A 24,891-nucleotide genomic window follows, 5' to 3' on the forward strand; every position below is an offset into this window, starting at 1 on the left:
GTCTGAACCCAGGGCTTTAGGGTTCTCCATTTTTCACTCATGCTGAACTGGGCACCCACCAAGGGCAGATGGCCACACTGGTGACCCAGCAGTGCCTTGCCCTGCCCAAGGGGCTGAAGGGGAAGTACATACCCTTTCCCAGGTGGTCCTGCAGTGCTGGGGTTCTTCTTGCCTTGTCACAGTGTAGGAGCACTAGGATTTGATTTACCCACCTGGTATGTGCTGGAATCAGGCAGAACCCACCCTGCAATCACCACCTTGCTCTGCCTGGAGCCTGTGTCACCCCAGACATGCTTTGGCTTTAGGGCTGTTTGAGCAGAGCATGGCTGTGCCATTTCCTTGGGCTTCCCTCTGAAGGGCAGCCCCCCAGAAAATTCACAACAGCATTTAGGGGTTAGAAAGTTTTATTTGCTTTTTTGGTAGAGGGAACTGCTCACTTCCCAGGGAGGATGATGCCATCATACTGTGAAACAAACAGAAGAACCAAGTCAGAAAGGACCACCAGGTGAAGTTAGCTGCCCTTCCACCCTGCTGCTCTGCAGTTAACACCCAAGGGGGACATTAAACTCTTCTCATCAGCCCAGCAAAACAAGCAGCCCCACCCTACAAGGTTCATCTGACCAGAACCACACTTGTCCCCTTGTGCAGCCCCAGGATTTGGCCCCTCAAGGTCACTCTCCACTGGAAGCAGGCAGGAGGGTAGGGAGGTAAAGCCATTCAGCAGGAGCAGGGTGTAGCCTGCCCTGTAGAGGGTACAACCAGGGTGGATGGGGATCTAGATGGTGTAAGGCAGTACAGAACCTCCAGACAGAAAAGCCATCCACAGAGCCCATCTCTGAGCACTTCCAATCAAGCTTTGTGCATCTCAGCCTGATAGCTATGGAGAGATGAACCCAAGAACTGGTTTTATTTGGATTCTAGGAGCTGTGTCAGACAGAGATCCTCACCCTGCACTGTCTCTTGTGATCCACATCCCCCCTCCTCCAAAACCTACAGCAGACAGGTTTACACAGAGCTGCTACTTCCAGCTACCCTGCAAGAGCTGCTCTTGCAGCTCAGCAGACACAAACTGGGGCATGAACCACACTGCTGCTCAAACACAGCTTCTGTTACCTTGGGGCAGCAAGAGTCAACGATTTCAGCAGTGCCCAGGGCCTCCCTCCTGCCCAGTGGCTTCTGTCAGCCCTTCCAGAGAGGCCTTTTCCTGCCCCTTGCTAGGACCCCCCTGGGATGTGACTGAAGAGTCTTTACCTTCTGCTGGAACCAGCGCATGGCTTCCTCCTTCCCAATTCTGTGCTTGGCTCCAATGTTGCCTGTCCTGCGCTTCTTGTCAGCAATGCTGAAGCCAGGCCTGCCCAGCACCTGCAGGATGAGACCCACAGCACCACTGCATTTGAGGCTTTATTTTCTTCATCTTAACCCTTTTCTAGGATGAGGAGCCAGAGTCTCCACATCAGTAATATCTTGCTGCCTGACTCACATCCCAGACAGCCTCTCATCTCTTCCAGAGTAAACTGAAAAGAGAAACCTCTGAGCTGCCAAACTGACAGGGACAGCTCCTAGGTGTGACACTGACAGTGCATCCAGACTCAGAGAAACTCAAACATGTCTGGAGGACACACAGTCCCACACCCAGAGGCCTCAGCTGCCCAGAAGAGCTCCACTGAGCAGCACTGCTAACACATTATGGACCAGCTTCCCTCCACAGAACACAATTCACACACAGCAGCCACCACCGCTGCTCCCTGACCACCCCAAGGTCACTGAGAGCAGGGAGACACCCCCAGCAATGCAGTATTCCCAGAGCCCTCACTGCTCCTTCCCTCCCCAAACCCAACACCACAGCTCCAGCACTATCCCAGGAGCACCAGCAAGGGCCACACTATTTGTTTCTGAAGAGACTTTGTGGGGTATGGCACAGAGCAGGGATTTAATGGCAGCCCTGGCAGTCTCAGCTCAGACTCAGATTGTGCTGGCACTTTCCCCCCTTCCAGCAGTGGGCAGCAAGCTCCTGGGAGCCAGCTGTCATTCCAGGGTCCTTGCAAAGCTCCCCCCAAGCCCAGGAGCTGCAGGGAAGCAGGGCATACGCACCACGTAGAAGTCCAAGCCGTAGATCCCGATGCTGGGATCGTATTTAATCCCCAGGTCAATGTGCTCCTGGATTCCAAAGCCAAAGTTCCCAGTGTCTGAGAAGTTGTTTTTCCTCAACTCGTATTCTCGCACCTGAAACGTTTGTTGTGGTCACTGACTGCAGTCAGAGCCAGGAGTCCTCTGCTCCAGCTGCTCCCAGGCCTGCAACTTGCTTACTTCCTATTAAGTCTTTAAACCCAGGACCTTGTTCCCAGAGCCACCTCAGAAATCAAAGGCAGAACCTCAAGAGGTCCTTTCCAAGCTAAGTGATACTGTGATACAGCAAATGATGAGCAGAGGCCATACAAATTCGAGCATAGGGAGCTCTCACTTTTGTAGAGCTTGAGATGCTCCAAATGACCTTTAGATGACCTTTTGAAGAGAAAGCAACTGCATCCCACCGGCTCTTAAAGAAGGATGAAGCAGCCAGCAGCCAGCCCAGCAGCACAGAGCTGCTCCCCCAAACCATACCAGGCACAGCATCTCAAGCCACACCTCGGTTCCATTAGTGGATCAAGCTTTGCACTTCATAGAACAAATATCCAGGCCAGCCAATTCTCACCTTCAACCCCTTCTCCAGAATCTCCTCTGCTTTGGCCCCACGAACCGTGCAGTGAACGGCGATCTTCTCGTTCCTCCTGATCCCGAAGGACCTCACCGTGTACCGTGCTGCAGGCAACAACAGCTGCACTCAGGAGCCACTCAAAGAACTGCCCTCCCCGCAGATTCAAACCACCCAAGAGATTGCTCTAAAGCAACAAGAAGTAACCCAAGGCAACGGCAGATTCCTCCCCAGGGCTGAGAGCAGAGCAGCCAGCCGAGTCTGGGGCTAGAACCCACCTGACAGAAAGGAGCACCAGCACCTGACTATTTAAAGCCCCCAACCAGGCCCAAGGCATTGACCTCCCCAGGCCGGCCCTGCCAAACAGCCTCTTCCCGAGGAGCCACACTGCCACTTTACTTTCTGCACGCTCCGGAAACGGAGGAAAACAACCAAGCAACCGCCACTGAAGTCAGTAAACACCAAGAGCTGTGCCCCCCAGCCTGCCTGGGCAGGCACGCCCGCCCCTCACCTTTGGAGAAGACGGGGGTCTGGCCCGTCAGCTGCTCCAGCACCTTGGCCGCCCGGGTGAGCCTGTCGCCGCTCTCCCCCACGCAGATATTGAGGCAGAGCTTGCGGATGCGCAGCTCTCGCATGGGGTTCTCCTTCTCACCTTGGTCTTGCTGCGGAGAAACGACACGGGGGCGTTAAGCGATGGGCTCCGGGGAGAGAGAGGGCCCCACCAGGCCTCTTCCGGAGCTTGACACCGGGCGCCGCTCCAAGCCGAAGGCGAGCCTCAGCGCCGCGGCCCCTGCTCAAGCACCACTGCGGCAGCCCTACCGCAGGGCGGGCTGCGGCCTCTCACGGCAGCCGCACCCCCAGAGCGGCCCACCGGCTCCTCCCTGCCCGTACTGGCCCCGCAGCTCTCCCTCCCGGCCTCCCATGCTCCCGCTCGCGCGGCACGCAGCCCGTCCGAGCCGCGCCGAGGGCGGATGGCGACGGATAGAGTCGGCACAGGCCAGCCTCGGCCCACAGGCAGCACCACTCACCGCCATGATGGGGGCGGGGAAGAGACCAGCTAGATGCCGCCGCGGGGTCTTATGGGAAAGGGCGGGAGGGTGCGGCGCAGGCGGCGGCTCCCTCTAGCGGCCGGAGGGCGGCGCTGCGCCGCTGCCTGTTGCTTGGCAACCGCGAGTCCCGGAATGTCCCGGTGGCCATTTTGTCCCACCGGGCACGGGGGTGCAGGAGGACCGCGGGGGTGCAGGAGGACCGCGGGGGTGCAGGAGGACCGCGGGGGTGCAGGAGGACCGCCGGTCCCGCCTGCCTCTGCTGTGGAGCTCGCTGGGCCAGGTGGCAGCGGGGACTGGGGTCTGCCAGGAGCCCCAGGCTGCTGCCGTGGGCAGAGGGATGAGCCGCAGCAGCGCTGCTGGGAGCTCTCGCACCTCCGCTCCCATGAAGCGCTGAGCGCCGCTTACCCAAGCCTGGCTGCTCCTGCACCCATGCCCCTGAGTCCCTTGAGACAGCCCTGGGAACATACTTCAGTATCGCTTCACTCTTTCAGGAAAGCATCTGCGGGTCTCTGGTCTCTGCCCAGGATCTGGATCCTCTTTTTGCACAGTTTTGGCTTAGTCTGGAGCAAAGGAGGAGTTGCAGCCAGCTCCCTTGCTGTGCCCAGCTGGTGGCAGAGCATAACACAGCTTCTCTTGAAGGAGGAGAGCTGAATTCTCACCCATGGGGGAGTCCAAACATCTCTTTCGGTGGCCACATCCTGAGCTGAACGCTTGCAGTGAGGCTGTCACTCAGTGAGGATGGCAGCAGCTCAAGGCTTTCCCTGCCTGTCCCCTTCCCTGCTTCCCCCAGGCTGTGCTGAGCACTGCCTGGCTGAACTCTGTCGTGGTCTCACTTCTTTTCTCTTGCCCCAGTTGCTTCCAAAAGGGGATGAAGGATGAATGAATAATCGACTGGTCTCATTAAGAAGAGGAAAAAACTGTCAGGAGTCTCTGTGCAGAGGGCGTGGGAATCTCTAGTTAAAAAGTAACAGTACTACTTCATTATTGATTTGATTCAACTCAGAACAGCTTGGCTGGAAGGAGCTGCAGGCTCGGTACAGAGCTCAGCTCTCCATGGATCCCATTTAGGATCTGTTCACGCTGCAGGGCTCCTTTCCACGGGCGTGGGGTGAGGGCAGGGTTAACTGCGCTGCAGGAGGCTGGGTGCGGGCAGCGGCTGCCATTGCCTCCCAGCACTCCCAGCCTGGCAAGAGGACACAGACTCTTCATGAGCACAGGGATTCACAGCAGCCTTAAACCACCCTGGGACGGCCTTGTTTGCACCCACGGTTTATAACCCTCAGTCGCACAATCCAGGCAGAGCAGAAGGCTTTCCTCGCCCCGGGGTGCTCCTGCCCCGGGGTGCCTGCTGCTCTCCCTCGGACGGTGCAAAGGGAGGTTCCTTCCCCGTCCCGTCCCGCCGGTGTGGTAGTTTTGGGGATAGCTCCCGTACAGCCACAGGTGTCTGCCCCAGCCCAGAAGGGACGAGCGGGGTCGATGTTCCGGGACCTAGGCTGACGGAGCAGCGCCGGGACTCGAACCGGTGACCCAGCGAGGCTCGGGGCCGTGCCCTGCCGCCCCAGGCCCCGCCCCCTTCCGGGCCCCGGCCCCGCCCCGGCGCCTGCCGCGCGAGTCATGTGCCCGCTCAAGATGGCGGCGGTCAGGGCGGTGCTGCTGGCGCTGAACCTGGGCTGCGCGGCTGCCGCCGTCCCGCTGGTGATCTGGCACGGCATGGGTGAGCCGAGGCAGGCAACCGGGAGCGGGGCCGAGCCGCTGCTCGCGGCTCTGTGAGGGGCGCCCCTGGCTGGGGCCCGAGGGGAGCTGGCAGCCTGGCGCCGGCCGCGGTCTGGTGTCGCCCTCCTCCGGACCGCGGGTTTCCGCGGGGGCTGGCAGGCGGTGACCCTCCTCTCCCGGGCCCCTGCGTGCGCCGGCGTCTCCTGGCCCCCTGGCAGCAGCGGGGCCCTGGCGGGGGCGAGGCGAAGGCCTGCGCGGGGGTGTGACGGTGCGACCCTCCCGCAGGGGACAGCTGCTGCAACCCCGTGAGCATGGGCTACATCAAGAAATTAGTGGAGAGTAAGATCCCGGGGATTTACGTTCTGTCTCTGAAGATCGGGAACACCCTGGTCCAGGTGGGTGCTGGCACTCGTGTTCTGCTCGGCCGGCGGGGGCAGCCTGCCGACGGGGAGGTCTGACAGCTCCTGCCGGCTGCGCTAGTATCGCGGTTCGGCGCCGGCTCCTGGCGTGCTTTCCCTACTAATTAGGTAACTCTGCACGAAGTAAACAGCTTTGACAGGTAGAAACCAATAAGGTCTAATTAATACCTGCAGCAGAGAACCGGGGAAGCCCAAATCCCTAGTCCAAATTGGATTAATATGCAAATCCAGCGATTACCACTCTCTAATCGCTCCCAGTAACACCGAGGAGGCTCCTGTGAGGTGCTGTGGTGAAGCAGAGCTCCAGCCCTTGCCGTCCTCCTGCATTTACAGCTCCTTATCCTCTGCCTAGCTTCACTTTAACGAGGACACAAACTTCCCCTGTGCCTTCCTGGCTGTGGACAGTGTGGTGTAGCTTTATGCAATGTCTCTGAAGAGTGTTTCAGGATAATGTGCAGTTTGTATTACTCCATCTGGGGTCTGGAGAAGATGGGTGAGGTTTGGTTAGTAACTTCTATCCAGAGAGCAAAATCTGAAGGGCCTCAAACTGTCAGGAGGTTTGGGGAAATGTCTCTGTCCCTTCTGAGAGCAGGAGCAGGAACAGAGAGGAGCTGAAGGGAAGTCTCAAGCCTTGAATGCAGGGGGTGAAAGCTGAGGTCCTCTTTCACAAGCAGGACTTGGCCCTGCAGAGGTGCAAGATGTGTGCTCTGATTCCAGGATATGGAGAACAGCTTCTTTATGAATGCAAATGACCAAGTGAGAGAGGTGTGCAGCCAGCTTGCAGAGGATCCTCACCTGAAAGGAGGCTACCATGCAATGGGCTTCTCCCAGGGAGGCCAGTTCCTGTGAGTTGAGGCTTCTCTTCCATTTCCAGTGATTTCTCTTGGGGCTCAGGTTCTGCTTTAAGACTCTTTGAAGTACTAAGCAGATGCAGGCTGACAAACCCCCTGCAAAGGTAGGAGTCCCCCAGAAGAGGCAAGAACCCCTTTGCCTGTAGCCCTCCTCTACCAGGAAGGGTTCATTCTCTTTGCCAGTGTTACCCAAGCAGTGCCTGGGCCCTGGCAGGGGCAGGCTGAGGGCTGCCTGGGCACGTTGGTGCTGAGCTCCTTCCTCTTCCTCCACAGGCGGGCAGTGGCCCAGAGGTGTCCTTCTCCTCCCATGCTCAACTTGATCTCTATTGGGGGGCAGCACCAAGGTAGTGTCCTCCTGAGTCACCTCACAACCACTGTGAAGGGTGGGGGGCTGCTTGTAGGCAGGAGGAATGATCCCTTGTGAGCCAAACCCTCCCTTTGCTCCTGGCTGGATGTGGGGAGCTGCTTTGGCTCAGTTGTTCACCAGCTGCTTCACCTTCTCTTGCTCCTGGCAGTGAGCAGGGGACCTTTGCAAGCAGGCAGCTCTCTGGGTAGAATCCTTGGGATGCTGTGGCAGCACTTGGGCTGAGTTGTTTCCTTTCTGACTGCAGAGCCCAGCCTGTGTGAAGCTAAGCCTCCTGGGCTGCTTTGCAGTTGGCATCTGGAAGGCTGAAGCCCTGGGGGGAGGCAGCTGCTGTCTGCAGTGAGCTGGAGTGGGAGAGCTGCACAGGGAAGGGTGGCTGGCAAGGGATTGTAAATGCTCTCCCCTGAGACACTCCATGGCTTGAGTCTATTTCTCTGTACTGTAGTGGGAAACCTTGTGGGGAACCACCCCGAGGCCTGCTGGGAGTGCAGCAGGGGAGCTGGCCAGGGCTCCCTCCGTCCCTCTGCACGCAGCAGCGCCCAGGGCCCCGAGGGCTGTCTGAGGACTAAAGGCTGCCTGATTCCCTGGGCAGTGCTTGCCCCTGCTCTGCAGAGGGCTGCTGCTTCAGCAGCTGCAGGGATGGAGGGTCTGCAGCCTGGCTGCTGAAGCCCTTGCCCCTCTCCCTGCCCCAGGTGTCTATGGCTTCCCACGCTGCCCCGGGGAGAGCTCCCACCTCTGCGACTGGATCCGCAGGATGCTGGACCTGGGAGCCTACACCCAGGCTGTGCAGCAGCAGTGAGTACCAGCCCCAGGCTGCACCCTCAGCACCTCTGGCTGCCCAGCCTCATCCTGGCTTTCTCTCTCCTGCAGCTTGGTGCAAGCAGAGTACTGGCATGACCCCCTGAGAGAGGAGGAGTACAGGAAGAGCAGCATCTTCCTGGCTGACCTTAACCAGGAGAGGGTAAGGAGGGGGCTGCTGAGGGAGGGCAGCAGAGCAGAAGTGTTCACAGGGAGCTCCTTCACATTGGCTCTCCCTGGCAGCTGGGAGAGCTCCCAGCTTTTGCTGGAGTTCAGAGGGCAGCACTTCTGCCCTTCATCCCAGCACTGTGCCAAGGCTTTGGCTGGGAGAGGGAGGAATGAACCTTGGCTGTGGCACTGCTCTGCTTTGGGGTGGTTGATGTCAGCATGCCACAGGCTCAGTCCACTCCTCACCTTCCAAGCCCCTCAATCCTCTCCCCCTGGGGAGGTCCAGCCCCTTGTTCCCTGCTGAGCACAGCCAGGGGAGGCTGCTGACAGAACAGCACCTCCCTGCCCCTAGGCTTTCCTTGGCAGGTGCAGTGCAAGCTGGAGCAGCAGCTTTCCCCAGCCTCTCTCAGGAGGCTCTGCAGTGAGCTGCAGCTCTTCTCTGCTGCTCTTCTGCAGGGCATCAATGAGACCTACAAGAAAAACCTGATGGCCCTGAAGAAGTTTGTGATGGTGAAGTTCCTCAATGACACCATGGTCGACCCTCCCATCTCAGAGGTGAGGCAGGCAGGGGGGGCTGCTTCTGCCTGCTGCTGCTGCTGTGTCATGTGGTGGCAGAGCTTGAGGCTGGTGAGGAGCAGGCTGAGCACAGTCTGCAGCAGGAGCTGCTGCAAGCCTGCTCCTCTCCTGGAGCCCTTCCCCAACTCTGCCTTCCCTTGTGTTCATCCTGACAGTGGTTTGGGTTTTACAAGCCAGGCCAAGCCAAGGAGACCATCCCCCTGCAGGAGACCTCCCTGTACACAGAGGTATGCTCTGCTGGGGCCAGCTCCCCTCTGCAGTGTCCCTGGGGCCTGGAGGAGCTCTAGCTCCACAGCCCTGCCCTGCTCACCCTCCCTGCCCTTCACTGGGGGCATTGCCTCCTCTTGCCAGTAGCTGTCAGCCAGTTCTGGCCCTGGGAGTTAGAGCCTCAGGCCTGGCTCAGGATCCCCTGCAGGAGCTTTTAATGAACTCTGCTGCTTCTTAGCCTCAAATTTGGCCCAAATGCCTTTCCCCCTCTGAGAGAAGCTCTGAAGAGCAGAGGTGGAAGCCAGCCTGGCCCTCCAGCCACTTCTGCTTGGAGCAGCATCTCTGCCCCTCAGAGCTTCTCTCCCTGCTGGCTTCCCCAGCCCTGGCAGGGCTCCAGGAAGCTGTGGTCACCCTTCTGTGTCTGCAGGATCGTTTGGGGCTGCAGCAGATGGACAAGGCTGGCAAGCTGCTGTTCCTGGGGGTGGAAGGGGACCACCTGCACTTCACAGAAGAGTGGTTTGACACCACCCTGCTCCCCTTCCTCCAGTGAAGCTGAGGGGAGGTACCTGGGAGAGCTCTGGCAAGGGGCTGGCACTGGAGTTGCTGCAGCTGCTACTGCAACAGCACTTGGGGAGGAAGGCTGTGGGGAGCTGGGGAAGGGGGAGAGGAGGTGGTGGGGCAGGGGGGGTCTAGCTCAGCACTTCCAGGGTGTGCAGAGGTGGCACCTGGAGCACTGCAGCAGGAGTCTGGGATTTGCTAGGATGTAGTCATGCTCCCAGGGGGGAGGGCTGAGCCTTGCACTAACTCTGAAGCACTCCATCCTCCTCAGGCTGCCTCCAGCTCTCAGAGCTGTGGCTGGGGAGGCAAAATGATGCTGGACAAGGAGGCTGTGGCCCCTGTCACCTGTCCCTCACAGCACACACTGGCACTGATAACCTCAATCACCAGGGCAAGGCAGTATTAACCTGAATCACTCTCCAAGGGCTGCAGCCAGAGGGGGAAAAGGGCCAAAGTGAGGGGTTTCTGGGGGGGAGGGGGGAAAGGAGGGGTTGGGGTGAAGTGGGTATTAACAGCTTGAAGAGTTTTCAGCTACTGACTCCTTCCAGGCACTTTTGTACAGCAACTGAAATCAATAAAGAACTTTAGAGCTAACCAAGTGCAGAAAGTGAGGTGAGAGTGCAGGGGAAGGGAGGGAAATCTGCACCTCCCCCAGGGGAAAGGCTGCCCAGGCAGGCTGTGGCTGCCCTCTGCCTGCCTGGAGGGGTTCAGGCCCAGCTTGGATGAGGCCTGCAGCAGCCTGGGCTGGGGGAAAGCCCAGGGCAGGGGGGTTGGGAGTGGGTGACCTTTAGGGGCTTTCCAAGCCAGGCCCTTCCATGGCTGCAGGAAGGGATTCAAGGCAGAGGCAGGAGCTGCCTTGGCCTAGCTGAGGTGCCCCCCAAAGAGCCAGCAGAGAGCCACTGGACTGAGCAAGTTGGCATTGACTTTATTCTATCTTCTGTATACTCTTAAGTACATAAGAAAGGGGTTTGGGTGGTGGCTTCCCCCCAGCCTCAGGAGAAGACAAAGTCAGAGGGCAGGCTCAAAATAAAAAATTGCATATTTTTGTGGTTTTTTCCTTTTCTGCTGTTGCTAAGCCTTGCCCTAGGGAAGGAGACCATTGACACTTGACAGAGGAGATGCTGGGGGGAGATGCTCGTGCCACCCGAGGCCTGGGGGAGGGGGAACAGAACACCGAAGGTCAAAGCAGCTGCAGGTCCCTGGGGGGGTCAGGACTGGGGGCTGAAATCCACCACCCTGCTCCAGAGCCCTGGAACAGAGGCTGCAAGCTTCCACCAAAGTCAAGAGCCAAGCAAGAGGGAAGAGAGGCTGAGAGGATTCCCTTGGTGGGGGCTGGCTGCAGCTGGACTGCCCTGGTGCAGCTCAGGTGGTTCCAGCACTGCACAACTGACCTGCAGGGGGGAGATCCTTCCTCTGCAGGAGGGAGGCACCTTCAGAACTCTCCTGGAAGGCAACCTGAGTTCAGCTGCTCCAAGAAGGAAGCCCTGAGGCCAAGATTCCCTTTGGAGGGAGGAGGGCTCCTGGAATCAGAGGTGCTCAGCTCCAGGCTAGCAACCAGACTGCCAGGAGCAGGTAACCACAGCTGCTGCAGGGCAGCTTCCTCTGGCACTGGTCCCTAGGAAGCCTCTGGCATGGCACAATCAGAAATACACTGAGCTAGGAGGAATGATGGAAGAGAAATGAGGGTGGAATGCTAGGGCCCAGGTCCTCAGCCTTTGGTCCAACTAAGCCATGCCCCTGTCCTGTAATGCCATCAAGCAGCACATGGAGCTGGAATGAAGCAGCTGCCAGGAGCTCCTGGAGAGCCACCCTGGCTCCTCTGGCCCTCCCCCCAAACCACTCTCTGTTCAAAGGGCACAACCTTCCTCTCTCCCACAAACACTTTGCTTAAAGGCAACACAAAGAAACCCCCAAAAAACCCCAACCCTGAACAACTCTCTGAAAGCCAACTGCCAGTACTGGCTGGGAACTCACTTAAAACCTTGACATCATCACTTGGTGCAGGGGAGACCCAAAAAGAGAAAAGGGAGATAAAAATTCACCTTCCTGCTGCCAGAGGTGGACAGCAACTGACCTGCCCCCCACCCCCAGCCTGGGCAGAGGGACTGGAGTGAGAGCAGGCAGCTCCTGTCCCCTGGGTAGAAGAGAAGCAGTTTGGAGAGCAGAAAGGTACAAGAAACCTAAAAGAATCATCTGAAAGCAGCTCTTTGTCCCACAGCAGGGCCAGGGGCAGGCAGCAGCCCCGGAGGCCTCTGCTTAGCCAGCGATCTCCGTCACCGTGGTCACCAACCTCTGCCCGTTCCACACTGTCTTGAACTGCTCTGGGACAGGGAATTCAGTCTGCAGGGGGGGAAAGCACAACAGGGATCTCTTGTCAACAAAAAGCAGTTTGTGACTGGAGGAGACCTAGAGGAGGGCTGGGGAGGAAGGGCACAAGAGGAGGAACTTCCTCACTGGGAGGCTCCCAGAGGCCTGCAGCCGGCTGCCCACAGAGGCTGTGGAGTCTCCGGCCCCAGCCCCAGCTGGGTGTGCTCCTGTGTGACCTGTGCTGGATGCTGTGGCCCTGCTCTGGCAGGGGGGGCTGGACTCAAGCTCTTGAGGTCCCTTCCACCCTCTCCTGTACTGTGGCAGTGTGACACAGGCTGTGCCCCCTCCTGCACCCCAGCCCCCACCCCAGAGCTGAGGAAGCAGCAGCTCCCACGGACCAACGACAACCTCACTCCAGAGACACCTGGATGCCCTGCTTTTGACATCTGATCACCATTCACAGCCTCCAGAGCCCAGAACCCTCCCTCCCTGGCAGCAGCCCTTCCCCAGCAGCACTTGGAAGGCAGGACTTACAAAGTCCCCAGCCTCGGTGGGGATCAGGATGTTCATCTCTGAGGACTTGGCACTGACGACCTCGCAGTCTAGGGAGCTCTGGCTCAGGTACACATGGCACCCATCTGTCTTGTTGATGGAAATGGTTGGCACTTTACCCATCACCTGGCAGAGTGGTCAAAGCAGCAGGGAGAGGAGCAGCATTAGCTTCAAAGGAGCAGCCACAATGTTTTCTTCTGGGGGCTTGCCTTCAAGGCAAGAGGTTGGAGTGCAGCCTCCCACCGCAGGCACTGCGGGCTTGGGCTCCTCACCCAAGGACAGGAGGAGAGGAATGGCCTCAAGCTGCCCCAGGAGGGGTTTAGGTTGGACATGGAGAACAATTCCTGCCCCTTGAGGGTTGCTGAGCCCTGCAGCAAGCTGCCCACAGTGGTGGAGCCTCCATTCCTGGAGGGGTGTCAGAGCTGTGGAGAGGTGGTGCTGAGGGACAAGGTTGGGTGGTGGCCTGGCAGTGCTGGGGCAAGGCTTGGACTCAATGACCTTAAGAGGTCTTCTCCAGCCTAAACAATTCTGTGATCCAACTGCCCCCACCTTGGGGCTGCTGTTCTGATCTCTTCAGAGCAAAACTCCAGGGAGTGCTGGGCAGGGTGACCCTCCCAGCCCAGAGACCAAACCTGGCACCAGAGCAGCTTCAGCTGCTGGCCTCCTACCCTGGCACTCTGATGGTGCCAAGGGACTGACCTCTCCCTTGGAGCCCTGCAGCAGCTCAGTGAGGCAAACTTCAGCCCTTCCCTAAGGGTGAGCTGCAGAGGGGTAGGGCAGATGGAATCTCATCAGGGTGGTGAGAGCCTGGCACAGGTTGCCCAGGGAGGTGCTGGAAGCCTCATCCCTGGAGGTGTTTGCAGCCAGGCTGGATGTGGCTGTGAGCAACCTGCTGTGGTGTGAGGTGTCCCTGCCCATGGCAGGGGGGTTGGAGCTGGCTGAGCCTTGAGCTCCCTTCCAGCCCTGACAGCTCTGTGATTCTCCCCAGAGGCACATTGCTGTCCTGGGCATCAACCCACTGCAAGCAGCAGATGTGGCAGCAGGCAGGGGAGAGCCTGCAGACACTCACCTGAACTTTAACATCCCTGCTGTTGATGATCTCCACGATGCCCACCACGTCATCAAAGACCAGGCCTAGCTTCTTGCAGTTATCTGGGCAGGAGAGCCAAGGGCAGGTCACAGAGGGGCTGCAGACTGAGCCTTCTGCCAGCAGCCCAGCAGGCAGCAGCAGCTCCCAGGCCCCCTGCACTTACCCAGGGTGATGGAGTTGATCTTGCCCTTGATCTGCAGCGTGCTGTTGGTGCACTTGAAGACATAGGCTACCTGCTTCAGCTCTGTCTCGCTGATGACCAGGTTGCTGGCATTCTCCTGGTTTTCCTGGAAGGGCAGGGGAAAAAACCACCTTGTTTCTGGGCTGCAGAGCCTCCAACCCATGTGGAGAGCAGGGCAGGGGCAGCTCCTTTAGAGGCAAGATGCCTGGAGAAGGAAGGGCTCCAGCAGAGCCTCCTCCTTCCCTGCTGCCAAGCTCCCTCCCCTCCAACCCCAAGCTCTCACTCACCACTCTCCACTTTTTGCCTTCTAACTCTAGCAATGGAGGAGCCTTTGGAGAGGTCTTTGGGGAGGGATTAGCATTGCAGGCTGGTTTGGGAGCAGTGAAAGGTTTGGGTCCACTTCTCACTGGGCCCCCTTGAGTCTTCAGTGCTGGGTTCTTGTGGGTCTTCATGTCATCAGAAACGTGTCTCAAGCCTGCAAGAGAAGTTGAACCTGAGGGCCAGCTCTCCTCCAGGAATGCAGCTTCACAAGCAGCAGAGAGCCCTGCTGACAGCAGTCAGCACAACCACCTCTCCAGAACGCAGCTCAGCTCAGCTGGGCCTCAGCTGAGCCAGCAGTGAGGAGGCCACAGGGGAGCAGAAGGTGTCAGCTCTCCCCCCCTGCAGCTGGAAGCAGCTCTGAGCTGGCACCTTGCTTTTGCTTCATGCCTGTCCCAAGCCACTGCCCAGGCAGGACACAGAAGGGCCAAGTGCTGTGCTAGAACAAACAGCTGCAGAACTGCCCCTTGTGCAGCAGGCAGCCAGAGAGCTGCTCCGTGCCCCAGCCCTGCCTGCCAGCTGAGGCTGCCACCGCTCAGCTGTGCTCCCAGGGAGCTGCCTCAGGGCTGCTCCTGGCTCCCAGCCTCACCCCCTGCCAGATGCCTTTTGCTCCTCAGCAAGTGAGTCAAGAGCAGCAGCACAAGGCAGGACTCAGAGCAGAGCTCTGGGGGCTGCCCTCCCCCTGCCCCTGCCCCTGCCCTACCCGAGGTGATGCCTTCTCCCCGGTTGATCTGAGCGAAGAGCGCGGAGCGGGAGGCAGAGTCGTCCATGCTGGAGCTGCTGGGGGCAGGAGCAGGAGGGGGAGGAGGGCCTGGAGGGGGAGGTGCGACCCCAGCAGGGGCAGCAGATGGTGCTTTAGTCCCTTCTGTTGCTACAGGACCCTGGAAGAGGCCAGCAAGAGGGAAGGTGATTGGCCCAGCTCGGTGTCTGCCCAGCTCGGTGTCTGCTGCAGGCCTCGGCAGTCCCCTCCCAGGGAGCCCCGGCAGGGGCAGCCAGCACTCACTGTTTTGCTCCAGGCCAGCCCTGTGGTGTGATGCTCCTTGATATAGGCCTGCAGCTCTGTCCAGATGCTCAGGTAAGCTTTCACCCAGTCCACTTGCTTCTTGTCTCTGAGCACACAAGGAGACCGTGAGGAGTGAACAGCTGAATTTGCCACTCAACCCCGGGGACTACAGAAAGGTCTTTACAGCTCTGCACCTCTCAGCCTGCAGCTGGACACAGCTGGACCCCCCCAGCAGCCTCCCCACCCCCCCAGGAGCATGCTGCAGCCTCAGTGTGAATCTTGCACCACAGGCCTGCCCTGCACTGTTGTAAGGAAGGGGTCTGGTTCAAACCCCACTCCCAGACCCAACTTGCTGCCCTGGGTGCTGGTGCTGAGAGAGAAGCTGCAGCAGAACTGCTACCAGAGACTCCAGCTGCAACAGTGCAAGGACTCTTGTCCCTGAGGATGTGACAAGTGGCAGGAGGAGGGACAATGGCTTTGAGCTGGGAAGAAGGGAGGCTGAGACTGGGGCTTAGGAAGAGAGTGGTGAGAGCCTGGCACAGGCTGCCCAGGGAGGCTGTGGATGTCCCCTCCCTGGAGGTGCTCAAGGCCAGCCTGGGCTGGTGGGAGGTGTCCCTGCCCATGGCAGGGGGCTGGAACTGGATGAGCTTGGAGGTCTCTTCCAACCCAAAGCATTCTGTGGTCAGGGAAGAACAGTTCACAGACTCCCAGGAACACTCAGGTTGGAAAAGAGCCTCAGGATCACCAAGCCTCAGGCTTTGTACAGACACTCTGAGCTTTCACCAGAAGAATGGATTCCAGAGCCAGGCAGCAGTGGCTGGGCACTGGAGCAGCCCCTCCACACCCTGCCAGCTGTGCCCCATGAGGGGAGGAGGTGGAACTTACACATCCTTGTACTCCTTGAGGATCCTGTTGGTGTAGAACATGGCAGCATCAGTCATCTCCTTCACATAGGGACCAGGCTTGGGAGCCTAGAGAAGAAAGAGCACAGTGGCCTGGAGCAGCTGAGCAGGCTTCTCCCCAGCAGCCCAGGGCAAGCAGCTGCCAGCTGCAGGCCTTACCATGGCCACCCAGCCCAGGGCAAGCAGCTGGCAGCTGCAGGCCTTACCAGGGCCACCCAGCCCAGGGCAAGCAGCTGCCAGCTGCAGGCCTTACCATGGCCACCCAGCCCAGGGCAAGCAGCTGCCAGCTGCAGGCCTTACCATGGCCACCCAGCCCAGGGCCGGGATGCTCTCGCTGACGGCCGACAAGTGGTTGAAGAGTTTGCTGCCTCGGTTCTTCTCCCTGAAGTTCTGCACCACCTGGATCTGCTCTGAGATTGGCTTCAGGAGGGATGAGAAGGCATTCTGCAGGACAGGAGGGGACAATGAAGCACATCAGTACTGCCCTGGAAGGGCCTCCACCTCTTCATGGGTGGCTCTGCCAAGATGATGGTGGCTGGGAAGGAGACTCCAGCTGGCACAGGTTGCTGCTGCAGCTCCTGTCCAGGCCTGGCCCTGCCTGTCCAGCCAGGCTCCTCCAGGGCTGAAGTCACAGCTCCCTACCAGATCAGTGCTGTGGGAGCACGCCAAGAACTGTGACTCATGTTGAATCCAAGAGACACTGACAAAGCTTGTTACTAACAAGGACAGAAATAGCATCTGCCTGCCTGCCTGGGATCCTTTTGTTCAAGTCTCCCCTCTCCTCCAGAACCCCCAGGCACAGAGGTGCTGTGCAGGGCTCTGCAGCTGGGGATCCACAGCCTGCACTGCAGCCAGAGGCACAGCAGCTTCTGAAGTCACCCTCCAGGCCCCAGGACCCAGGCACCCTCCCAGGCCAGGCCCCAGGACCCAGGCACCCTCCCAGGCCAGGCCCCAGGCACCCTCCCAGGCCAGGCCCCAGGCACCCTCCCAGGCCAGGCCCCAGCACCCAGCCAACTCAAGTCAATCCTCCAGTCAGCCTTGGATGCTGGCAGTAGTTTGTGTGTGTGCTTTCCACTTGGAATGCTGACTGAAAGCCCCTAAAAGCCTTCTGAGGTCAGAGCAGCCAAGTTCACATTTCCACTGGTGCCTCTTGGGTAACTTTTCTTTCCTTTAAGGTCAGAAAGTCTGCTGCTGGGGGCAGCAAGGAGGGACACAAGTGGCCAAACTTTGCTTTTCAAAGCCTCAGCTTTTCCTCTTGCTGTCCCTTCCTCTGCTTAGATGAAAACCAGAGAGGTTCTGAGCACCACTGGCCAGGGCCACACTTCAGAAGCTTCACCCTAGTGCCAGAGCCAAGGAGCAGGATGGGGCAATTCTCTGCCACAAGCAAGGAGAGTTCACACACTCTGCCTTTTACATTGGCTGCTCCAGACCTGCCCAGGCTCCTGCAAGACAACCTGCAGCAGATGAAGGCTGCTCTGTTCCTAATGCTGCAGTTAAACAACCTGCCAGTGGAGCTTGTGAGCAGATTCCCAGAGCAGAGGCTGTCAGAGCAGCAGCCCAGCAAGCCTGCTGAAAGACAACCAACCTCCCAGTGCCAAGTGGAGGGGAGGGGGCAGGTCTGTTCTGCAGTGAACAGGAAGGCAGCACAGAAATCCAGCTCCCACAGTGTGAGAGGAGAAGCCAGGACTGAGCCAGAGAATAACAGCAAAGAAGAGCAAGCTGGGATCCTGTGGCTCAGCAAAAGCAGCTCTCAGCAGGGAAGGGCCAAGGCATTCAGGAGCAGCTTCTCCTCACAGCCTGCTGGGAAGCAGCAGCCTTGGGCAAAGTGTTAAATTACTTGCTAGGGACAAATCAATCCTGAAAGCCTTGGCTATTAATTCAGAGGCCACTGGAGAGAGGCAAGTGCCTGTCAGACTGCAGGAGGATCTCATCATGGAAAGCAAATCCCCCCCTGGCTCCTGCCTCAGCTCAGCTCCTGTCTGCAGGCTGCATCCCAGGGAACAGAGATTGAGCAGTGCTGCTGCCAGGTGAAACTCGAGACAGCTGCTGGGAGCTGACACTCAGAAGCTGCCCTGAGAGCTGCAGAGAGCTTTGCTGCTCCCCTGGCTGGGGAATCTCACTTCTGCAGCCCCAGAGCCAGCCTCCAGAGCTCTGCCCAGCGGTGGGCGAGCACCCAGGACAGTCCACGCCCTCAGCAAGAGCCACCTCACGGCTGCAGGGGGCTCCAATCCTCCTCCAGCTCCTCATCTGCAGCACCTGTGGTGTCCCAGACTCCCCCAGACTTGCAGACACCCTGAGGGAAGGGCAGAGGAGGCCTGAGGAGAGAGCTCCCCCACTTACCTCTTCCGGCTGCCGATGCTGAGAGGCCATCACCAGGATTGCTCTCTCGCTCACCAGCCCTGCATGAACCATCTCAGCCTGGGGACAGAGACAAACCACAGCACAGACTCACAAACTGCTTTGGCTTGGAAGGGACCTTCAGCACCACCTAGTTCCAAGCCCCTGCCATGGGCAGGGACACCTCCCACCAGATCAGGTTGCTGGAGGCCTCACCCAGCCTGGCTTTGATCGCTTCCAGGCTTGAAGCCTCCACAGCTTCTCTGGGCAGCCAGTCCCAGAGCCTCACCCCCCCCATGGGGGAGAATTTCTCCTAATGCCTCTTCTAAATCCAGCTTCTTCCAGCCTGAAGCCATCACCTCTCCTCCTGTCCCTCCATACCTTTGCACAAAGCCCCTCCCCAGCTCCTCTGGAGCCCCTTCAGGTCCTGGCAGGCAGCTCTGAGGTCTCCCTGGAGCCTTCTCTCCTCCAGACTTCACAACCCCAACTCTCTCAGCCTGCCTTCATAGGAGAGGTGCTCCCTCTGACCATCTGTGTGTCCTCTGGACCTGCTCTAACAGGTCCAAGTCCTTCTTGTGTTGGGAGCTCCAGAGCCAGACACAGGCCTCCAGGTGGGCTCTCAGCAGAGCAGAGCAGAAGGTACTTCCCTTGTACCCACTATAAGGCAAAGAACCAAACTCCCACTGCCTCATCTCCTAGTGTGCAGGAAAGCAGCTCTGCTCTCAAAGCATATTCTTGGAGACACCCATCCCCAGGGAACACTCCCAGGAGTGCAACAGCTCCTGGGACCCCTGAGGCAAGCACTGAAGTCTAAAAAGAGAGCTAGGCACCTAACTGCTGAAGGTACAAAGGAGGAGGTTTGATTCATCCTGTGTGTAGGTGGCAGCAATCTGCTGGAGGTGATCTGGGCACCTGCATCTGTTGTGAACCCTCAGGGATTTATCAACATCCCAGAACACAGCACTGCAGCAATGCAAACACTGAGAGCAAAGCTGGCCCTCAGCAGCCCCCAAGGACAGGCAGCATGTAGAGCCAAGGGAGAGGAACAGGAGTCCTTACATGTGTCTGCACATCCCCACCAACTTCTTTGCTGATCTTCATGTACTCAGCCACTGGGCCAGCCAGAAGGGCATCGAAAGCCTGCACGTACTCAGCCACCCCTGCAGGGAAGGAGCCAGAGCACAGCAGTCACTGGGAGCCACCACACACAAGCACCAAGCTCCTGGGCTGCACCTCCCACCCTCCTCACACCCAGTCTAACCCCTGGGTGACAGCAGCTGAAGGCAGCAGGCTCAGCCTGGGGCTGGCAGGGGAAGTGCTGCAGCCACAGGAAGCCTCCTCCAGCAGGGTGCTAACCGCAGCCCCTCGGCGCCTGCTGCGACACCAAACTTCCCCCAGCACCCCCCCAGAGGCCTCTGCAGCAGCCCTGCCTGCCCCACAGCAGCCCCTGCTGCTGCTGCCCCAGCCACAGCTTCAGCACAGGGCCTCACCTTTGGAGGAGCCATCTCCACACCTGCCAGGGGCCTGGCAAACCGTCTCCAGGCGCTCCACAGCCTTCTCCAACCGTTCCACCAACCGCTCCATAGCTGCTGCTGGCCACAACCTGCACAGGCAGAAGACAAGGATTCACCCCCTCTCACAGGATGCAACTCAGATGTCAGGCACTGAAGAGGGCTTATCAGCTGCCTGCTGCAAGCTCTACCAGCTCCAGAGGAATAATTTCCACCTAGCTCTGCGTCCTGCTGATGCTCTGCCAGGAGCAAGGGCGCTGGGATTACACAACAGCCACTTCCTATTGCCACAGCTGCTCTTTGATGGCCACACTGTTCCTCCCCCATTGCAAGGACTTCTCACACACATAAGGACACTAAAACTTCCATCCTTTAACCTTGTCTTGACAGTGCTCCATGAAGCAAGAGGGCTACACAAAATGTCACTGCAGCCAGCTCCTGGCCAGAGGCCCAGCTGGGACCACACAGCAGATGCACAGCTGCTGCACTGCGAGCTCACAGCATCCTTTAGGCTGGAACATAGGGGGAGAACAGGAGAGTCCACACACTTCAGGTCACAGAGACCTCCCAGAGTCCTGAGATCCTCCAAGGAACATCTCTAACTCCAGCATCACTGGAGCATCAGTGTGCAGAACGAGCCTGGCACCCTGGCAGATGCCAAGAGGAGCAGCTGCAGGAGCTAAGGCAGCAGAGCTGCTGCTGCTGCCACAATGTGCCCCTGTTCATCCTCTCCAGGCTGTGGTACCCAGGCTCCAGAGCCTGCTCCTCAGGCACTGCACAGCACAGTGACTGAGGTGCAGGAGTCACTTGCAGCATCTCATCTGGAAGAGTCCAAGAGTCAGACAAGCCTTCCATGAATTCCTGCCTTGCAGAGGCTCTGCAGCAGGGAGCAAGACAAGTCAGGCTGTGGGAGCAGACTAAAGCCCAGGGAATGCAGGGAGGGAGCAGCAATCACCAGAGGCATTTTTAGCTCCTCACCAACTCATGGCAAGGCTTTCACTACGTGAATCACAGCCTGGACGCAGCTTCCTGCTTATTGCAACAGCCTGGGAGAGCTCAAAACCTGCCTGGAGGGAGACAGACCTTCCCAGCACACAGGGCTCAGCCAGCTGTGTCCAGCAGATCTCCCTCAGAACAAGCCCTGAAGCTCTGAGCAGGGCCCTGCTCCGGAGCAGCGTCCAGAGGACGCGGGGCAGCCCCGGCGTTAGGCACGAGCAGCTCGGACGTCACAAGACAAACAAGGCCAATTTTCACCCTTCTTTTGCCTGCTTGCAGCAGGAGAGGCAGCACTGATGTTGGAGGAGGGGGGCAGGAAAGAGGCCACCCCCCCCTTTTCCAGGAGCAGTTTCCTCCTCCGCGCACTGAGCCCCAGCAGCCAGCTCACAGCGAGCCGGGCGGCAGCCGCTGGATGGCTTCCAGACACAGAAGTCCAGAGAGGCTGAAGCCTGTGGGCACTCACCCACCTAATTAGCAGTAATGAATACTTCCCTTTTTTGCTTTTCTGCTGTTGTTTTAATTCAGTGCAATGTAGCAAACCCTGACCACAGGGCTGGCAGGACTCTGCTGCATCCAGAATGGGGCTCACGTCTTCCAGCGGGAGCGCAGCCAAGCGCGGGGCTCTGCCTCCCCCGCTCTCAGCACACCAAAAGGGTTCCTCTTCCCCCTCCTCCTTCCCCCCAGAAAAAAGGAGAGAGCCACCTGCTAAAGCAACTCTCTGAAGCTTTGAGGGAGCAGGGAGAAAGGTGCAATGCAGGGGGCTCAGGAAGGACAGCAGGCTCAGGCGGCGCTGAGCAGGCAGCGCTGCTGCTCTGCGCCACTGATCCCCATCGCATTCCAGGCTGCTCTAATCTGATCAGCCCCATTACCCCAGCCACAAACTGCACTTCAAATCAGGATTACAAACCAGAAAGTCCAGATGGAAAGCAGCTTCCAAGCCCCAGCAGCAAGCGGTGCTGGTGTGAGGAGCACGGCTCACCGGCTCCAGCTCGGCTGGCAGGATCGATGTCCTTTAACAGGGAGGTGCTCCTGAGGCTCAGGCTCCTCCAGGTCCCCTTGCTGGTTGACACCACCTCCTCCCTGCCTCTCCCTGGCTCACAGTGCTCCACACCAGCCTGACCTGGCAGATGGTGAGCTCATTTTAATTTCTCTTTAATGGGCAGCATTAAGGCAACTTACAAGATAAGTCACTGGGTAAACCGGCAGCAAAATCAGAACTGGGAGCAGGCAGCACAAAGTCCCAGAGCAGGCAGCTTGGGTCACTCCTTGCTGAAGTGATCTTGGCTCACCCTTACTCCTTCTGCTATCTACACACACCCACAAGGAATGAAATGATTTAGCTGTAAGCAACAGCAGCAGCCAGAGTTCACAGATTAATGTTTAGCAAGGGGGAACAAAGGAAAGCCAGGGTCAGAGGCAGACCTGCTTGGGCTACACCCAGCCAGGATTCTGCCTGCAGAAGGACTGGTGACAGACTGACTGACTTCCCAGGCCTCAGCACTCTGCTATCAACTCCTCTGCCTCCTTTCCAGAGGAAGCTGGGACACAGAAATCACCCAAGAGTCACTTCTGCTCAGGAGGAATGGGAAAGGCTTTCAAGCTGTGCTGTGCAGGCCAAGCTTCGAGCTCTGCTGCTGACAGCAGTGGAGATGAAGCTCTCCCTTTTGGGACTATAAAAGCAAGCACTTAAATCTAGGTCTTGTTTAAATTCAATTGAGCTTTGATTACCAATGGAGCAGAAGCTATGGGCTCCCAGCAAACACACACTTCACCCTGGGCCAGAGCCTCCATTCATTCTCACAGCACATTTTGCTTCATCTGTTTAATGAGCTTTTGATTTCCACCCAGGCTTGGGAACATGGCTGTGAACACAGTGTGCAGCAAACAAGCTTTCATCTGCAAGCAGGCTGTTCTGATGCAGTGGGGAGGGGAAGGGAGCTGAGCCCCCAGCCCACCCTGCCCAGCACCAGAGCAAGAGGAGCTTCCTGTTTGGGGCTGATATATGTCCCAGGCAAAGGAGCCCAGAGGAATGGTGCCAGTGAAATCCTTCCTGTTGCACATTAACCCCCAGCCCTCACTTAAAGACACTCTGCAAGACACCAGTGCTAGTTTCAGAGCCAAAGCAAGTCAAACCTACGCCTGCCTTCAGCTTCAGCTCCTGTGAGGGCCGACAGAGTGCTGTCAGCAACACGAAATTTGCATCAGCTACTTCCTGTTTCTGCAGGCAAGAGGAGGAAGAAAGATGGGACAACTAAATTAAGAACATACCAGAGTTTATTTCTGAGCTGACACTGGAATGACTCTCAGGGGATCAGCTGCCAGATGATTCCCAACATTGTGGTTTTTTACCTTTCAGAAGCCCAAGGAATTTCATGCTATTTTTCAGCCCATCAAGCACAGGACTATTTCAAGCAAGACAGGGCTCCAGTGCCTGAATTTAGTCAGTTGTCAGGACCAGCCGTGAGCACCAGACAGCTACTGCCGGTCCCAGCAGCTGCCAAGAGAGAGATCTCTGCTGTTTATAGCACAACAATACTTGTTGACACTGCTCCAGAGCCCGTGGTGACTGCTGCTGGTGTTCCACAGCTACTTCATTTAGAAAACCAAAAGTGCTGGAAGAAAACCAAATCCCCAAGCCAGCCCCCCAGGAAAAAAAACCTCCATCTGGACCCTGTTTAAACTCTGAGACAGCAAACCCTCCCAAAGCCATCAGACATCTCAGTGGCTATTTGCACTTCAACCTTCCCCTGGAGTTTGTGCATCACTGCTCCACAGCACAGCCAGCACAAGGACTCCTTTTTTCCCCCATCACCATTACATGAAACAGGAGATTTTTTTTTCCCCCACTTGCCAGACTCTTGTTGCTATGCTCCTCTCATTTCCATTCCCTGTCAGGGCGATGAATCCACCAGGGAAGGAACTGAGGATCTCAGATCTCAGCTAAATTGGATGCAGCACCAAGCTCCCTGCCAGGGATTCAGAGCATCAAACCTCATCAGCATCCCTCCCGAGCTGTGCCTGCTTGGCTGAACTTTGTTACATCAATGCCAGGGAGGTATTTTTGGCTTTGGGGGAGCTCAGCAGTATCCCAGGGACAGGAGGATTGTGTGAGGAAGAGAAAGGGAACAGAGCAGCTTCTCCACGCCGCGGATCCCTGGGGCTTCAGCCATGTGCACCCACAGCCCCAGTTCTGTGGGACAAAACCCTGGGACCCGACCTCTAATATTTGTTTCATTCCACTGTCACCAAATCCAAAGCAATCCTTTACACCTTTACCCCGCCCAAATCGCCACCAAACCACACAAGGCAGACGAGAAGGCAGCAACAGGCTGAAAGCAAACCCTCCCCCGGCGCCCTGCGAGGGCAGCCGGGCAACACCGCCCGCCCGAACATCCTTGCTGCAGGCTGTGCCAAACCAGCGCCGCCGTGGATCTATCACCTGGGCACACACCCAGCAGCTGCCAGCCCCGGGAACCCCCCGGCCCCTTCGCTCTCCGACCCGCCCGCTCGCCGCACCACCGGCCAGCGGCGACCTGACCGACGGCTGCCCGCCGGCACCCCCCGGCCCCCTTCCAGAGGGCGGAGACAGAGCGGCCGCAAGGGGCAGGACTAAACGCCTCTCACTTAGGGTTCCAGGGGCAGATAGCCAGCCCCCAGCCCGCTCCCCCACGCCGGTGGGGATGGCCGTCGGTGGCCCGCACCTCGGTAACCTGCGCTCCCACCCCGCTCCCCACCGGGCAGAGCTCGGGCGCAAGACACCCCCAGGCGGGGCCCCCGCGGCAGGAAGCGCCTCCGCTCCCCGCAGGGATGCCCAGGTAGGCCCGAAGCTGCCCCGCCCGGTGCCTGGGGCGGCGGGGAGCGCCGGTAATGGCCCCACCAGGGAGTTTTCACCGTTGCGTGACTAAATTAACCCGAAACCACCGCCTTTACCAGATTTAACCCCCATCGGGCAGGCAGGAGCCCCTCCCGCCTCCCTGCATCCTCCCAGCGCAGCCCCGGCAGAGGCGGACAGCGTCCTCCGAGCCCGGGTGGGCCCGACCCCTCACCGGCACCCACCGGCCAGCCCCGGGGCCGGGCGCGATCGGTGGCGGCTGCTCCGCAGCGGCCTAGGTCCCGCCGAGAGGGGCTCCGGGGCAGGACCCGCGGCCCCGGCGGGAAGCCTCCCCCCGCTCCCCGCCCCAGCGCTCCCCGCCCCAGCGCTCACCTCCCGCCGCGCTCGCGCTCCACCGCCGCCGCCCGGCGCCGCCCAGCACCCCCCGCGCCCGCCGCTTCCGGCCCCCGCCGAGCGCGCCGGAAGTG

The 24,891-nt window shown here is 58.7% G+C and overlaps 3 protein-coding genes across 3 annotated transcripts; 1 reads left to right on the forward strand and 2 right to left on the reverse strand.

The window, feature by feature from the left end:
• Window positions 1–386: 386 nt before the first annotated feature.
• RPL11 (ribosomal protein L11) lies at window positions 387–3,780 on the reverse strand. The gene is made up of 6 exons (XM_068159175.1): window positions 3,721–3,780; window positions 3,204–3,354; window positions 2,693–2,799; window positions 2,092–2,223; window positions 1,252–1,362; window positions 387–463 (listed from the first exon to the last, which is right to left on the reverse strand). The coding sequence occupies exons 1-6, from the start codon at window positions 3,724–3,726 to the stop codon at window positions 434–436; spliced, it is 537 nt and encodes a 178-aa protein (XP_068015276.1). The 5' UTR covers window positions 3,727–3,780; the 3' UTR covers window positions 387–433.
• Window positions 3,781–5,334: 1,554 nt separating this feature from the next.
• PPT1 (palmitoyl-protein thioesterase 1) lies at window positions 5,335–9,989 on the forward strand. The gene is made up of 9 exons (XM_068159167.1): window positions 5,335–5,455; window positions 5,740–5,849; window positions 6,591–6,718; window positions 6,998–7,068; window positions 7,781–7,883; window positions 7,959–8,049; window positions 8,511–8,609; window positions 8,786–8,857; window positions 9,265–9,989. The coding sequence occupies exons 1-9, from the start codon at window positions 5,356–5,358 to the stop codon at window positions 9,385–9,387; spliced, it is 897 nt and encodes a 298-aa protein (XP_068015268.1). The 5' UTR covers window positions 5,335–5,355; the 3' UTR covers window positions 9,388–9,989.
• Window positions 9,990–10,300: 311 nt separating this feature from the next.
• CAP1 (cyclase associated actin cytoskeleton regulatory protein 1) lies at window positions 10,301–24,891 on the reverse strand. The gene is made up of 13 exons (XM_068159166.1): window positions 24,797–24,891; window positions 19,576–19,688; window positions 19,145–19,245; window positions 18,089–18,166; window positions 16,049–16,192; window positions 15,732–15,817; window positions 14,847–14,952; window positions 14,547–14,724; window positions 13,813–14,000; window positions 13,508–13,631; window positions 13,324–13,406; window positions 12,237–12,380; window positions 10,301–11,735 (listed from the first exon to the last, which is right to left on the reverse strand). The coding sequence occupies exons 2-13, from the start codon at window positions 19,667–19,669 to the stop codon at window positions 11,652–11,654; spliced, it is 1,410 nt and encodes a 469-aa protein (XP_068015267.1). The 5' UTR covers window positions 19,670–19,688; window positions 24,797–24,891; the 3' UTR covers window positions 10,301–11,651.

This window comes from Melanerpes formicivorus, unplaced genomic scaffold (assembly GCF_026170545.1).
Source record: "Melanerpes formicivorus ecotype bairdi unplaced genomic scaffold, bMelFor1.0.p_v2 SCAF_45, whole genome shotgun sequence".
NCBI classification, from domain to species: Eukaryota; Metazoa; Chordata; class Aves; order Piciformes; family Picidae; genus Melanerpes; species Melanerpes formicivorus.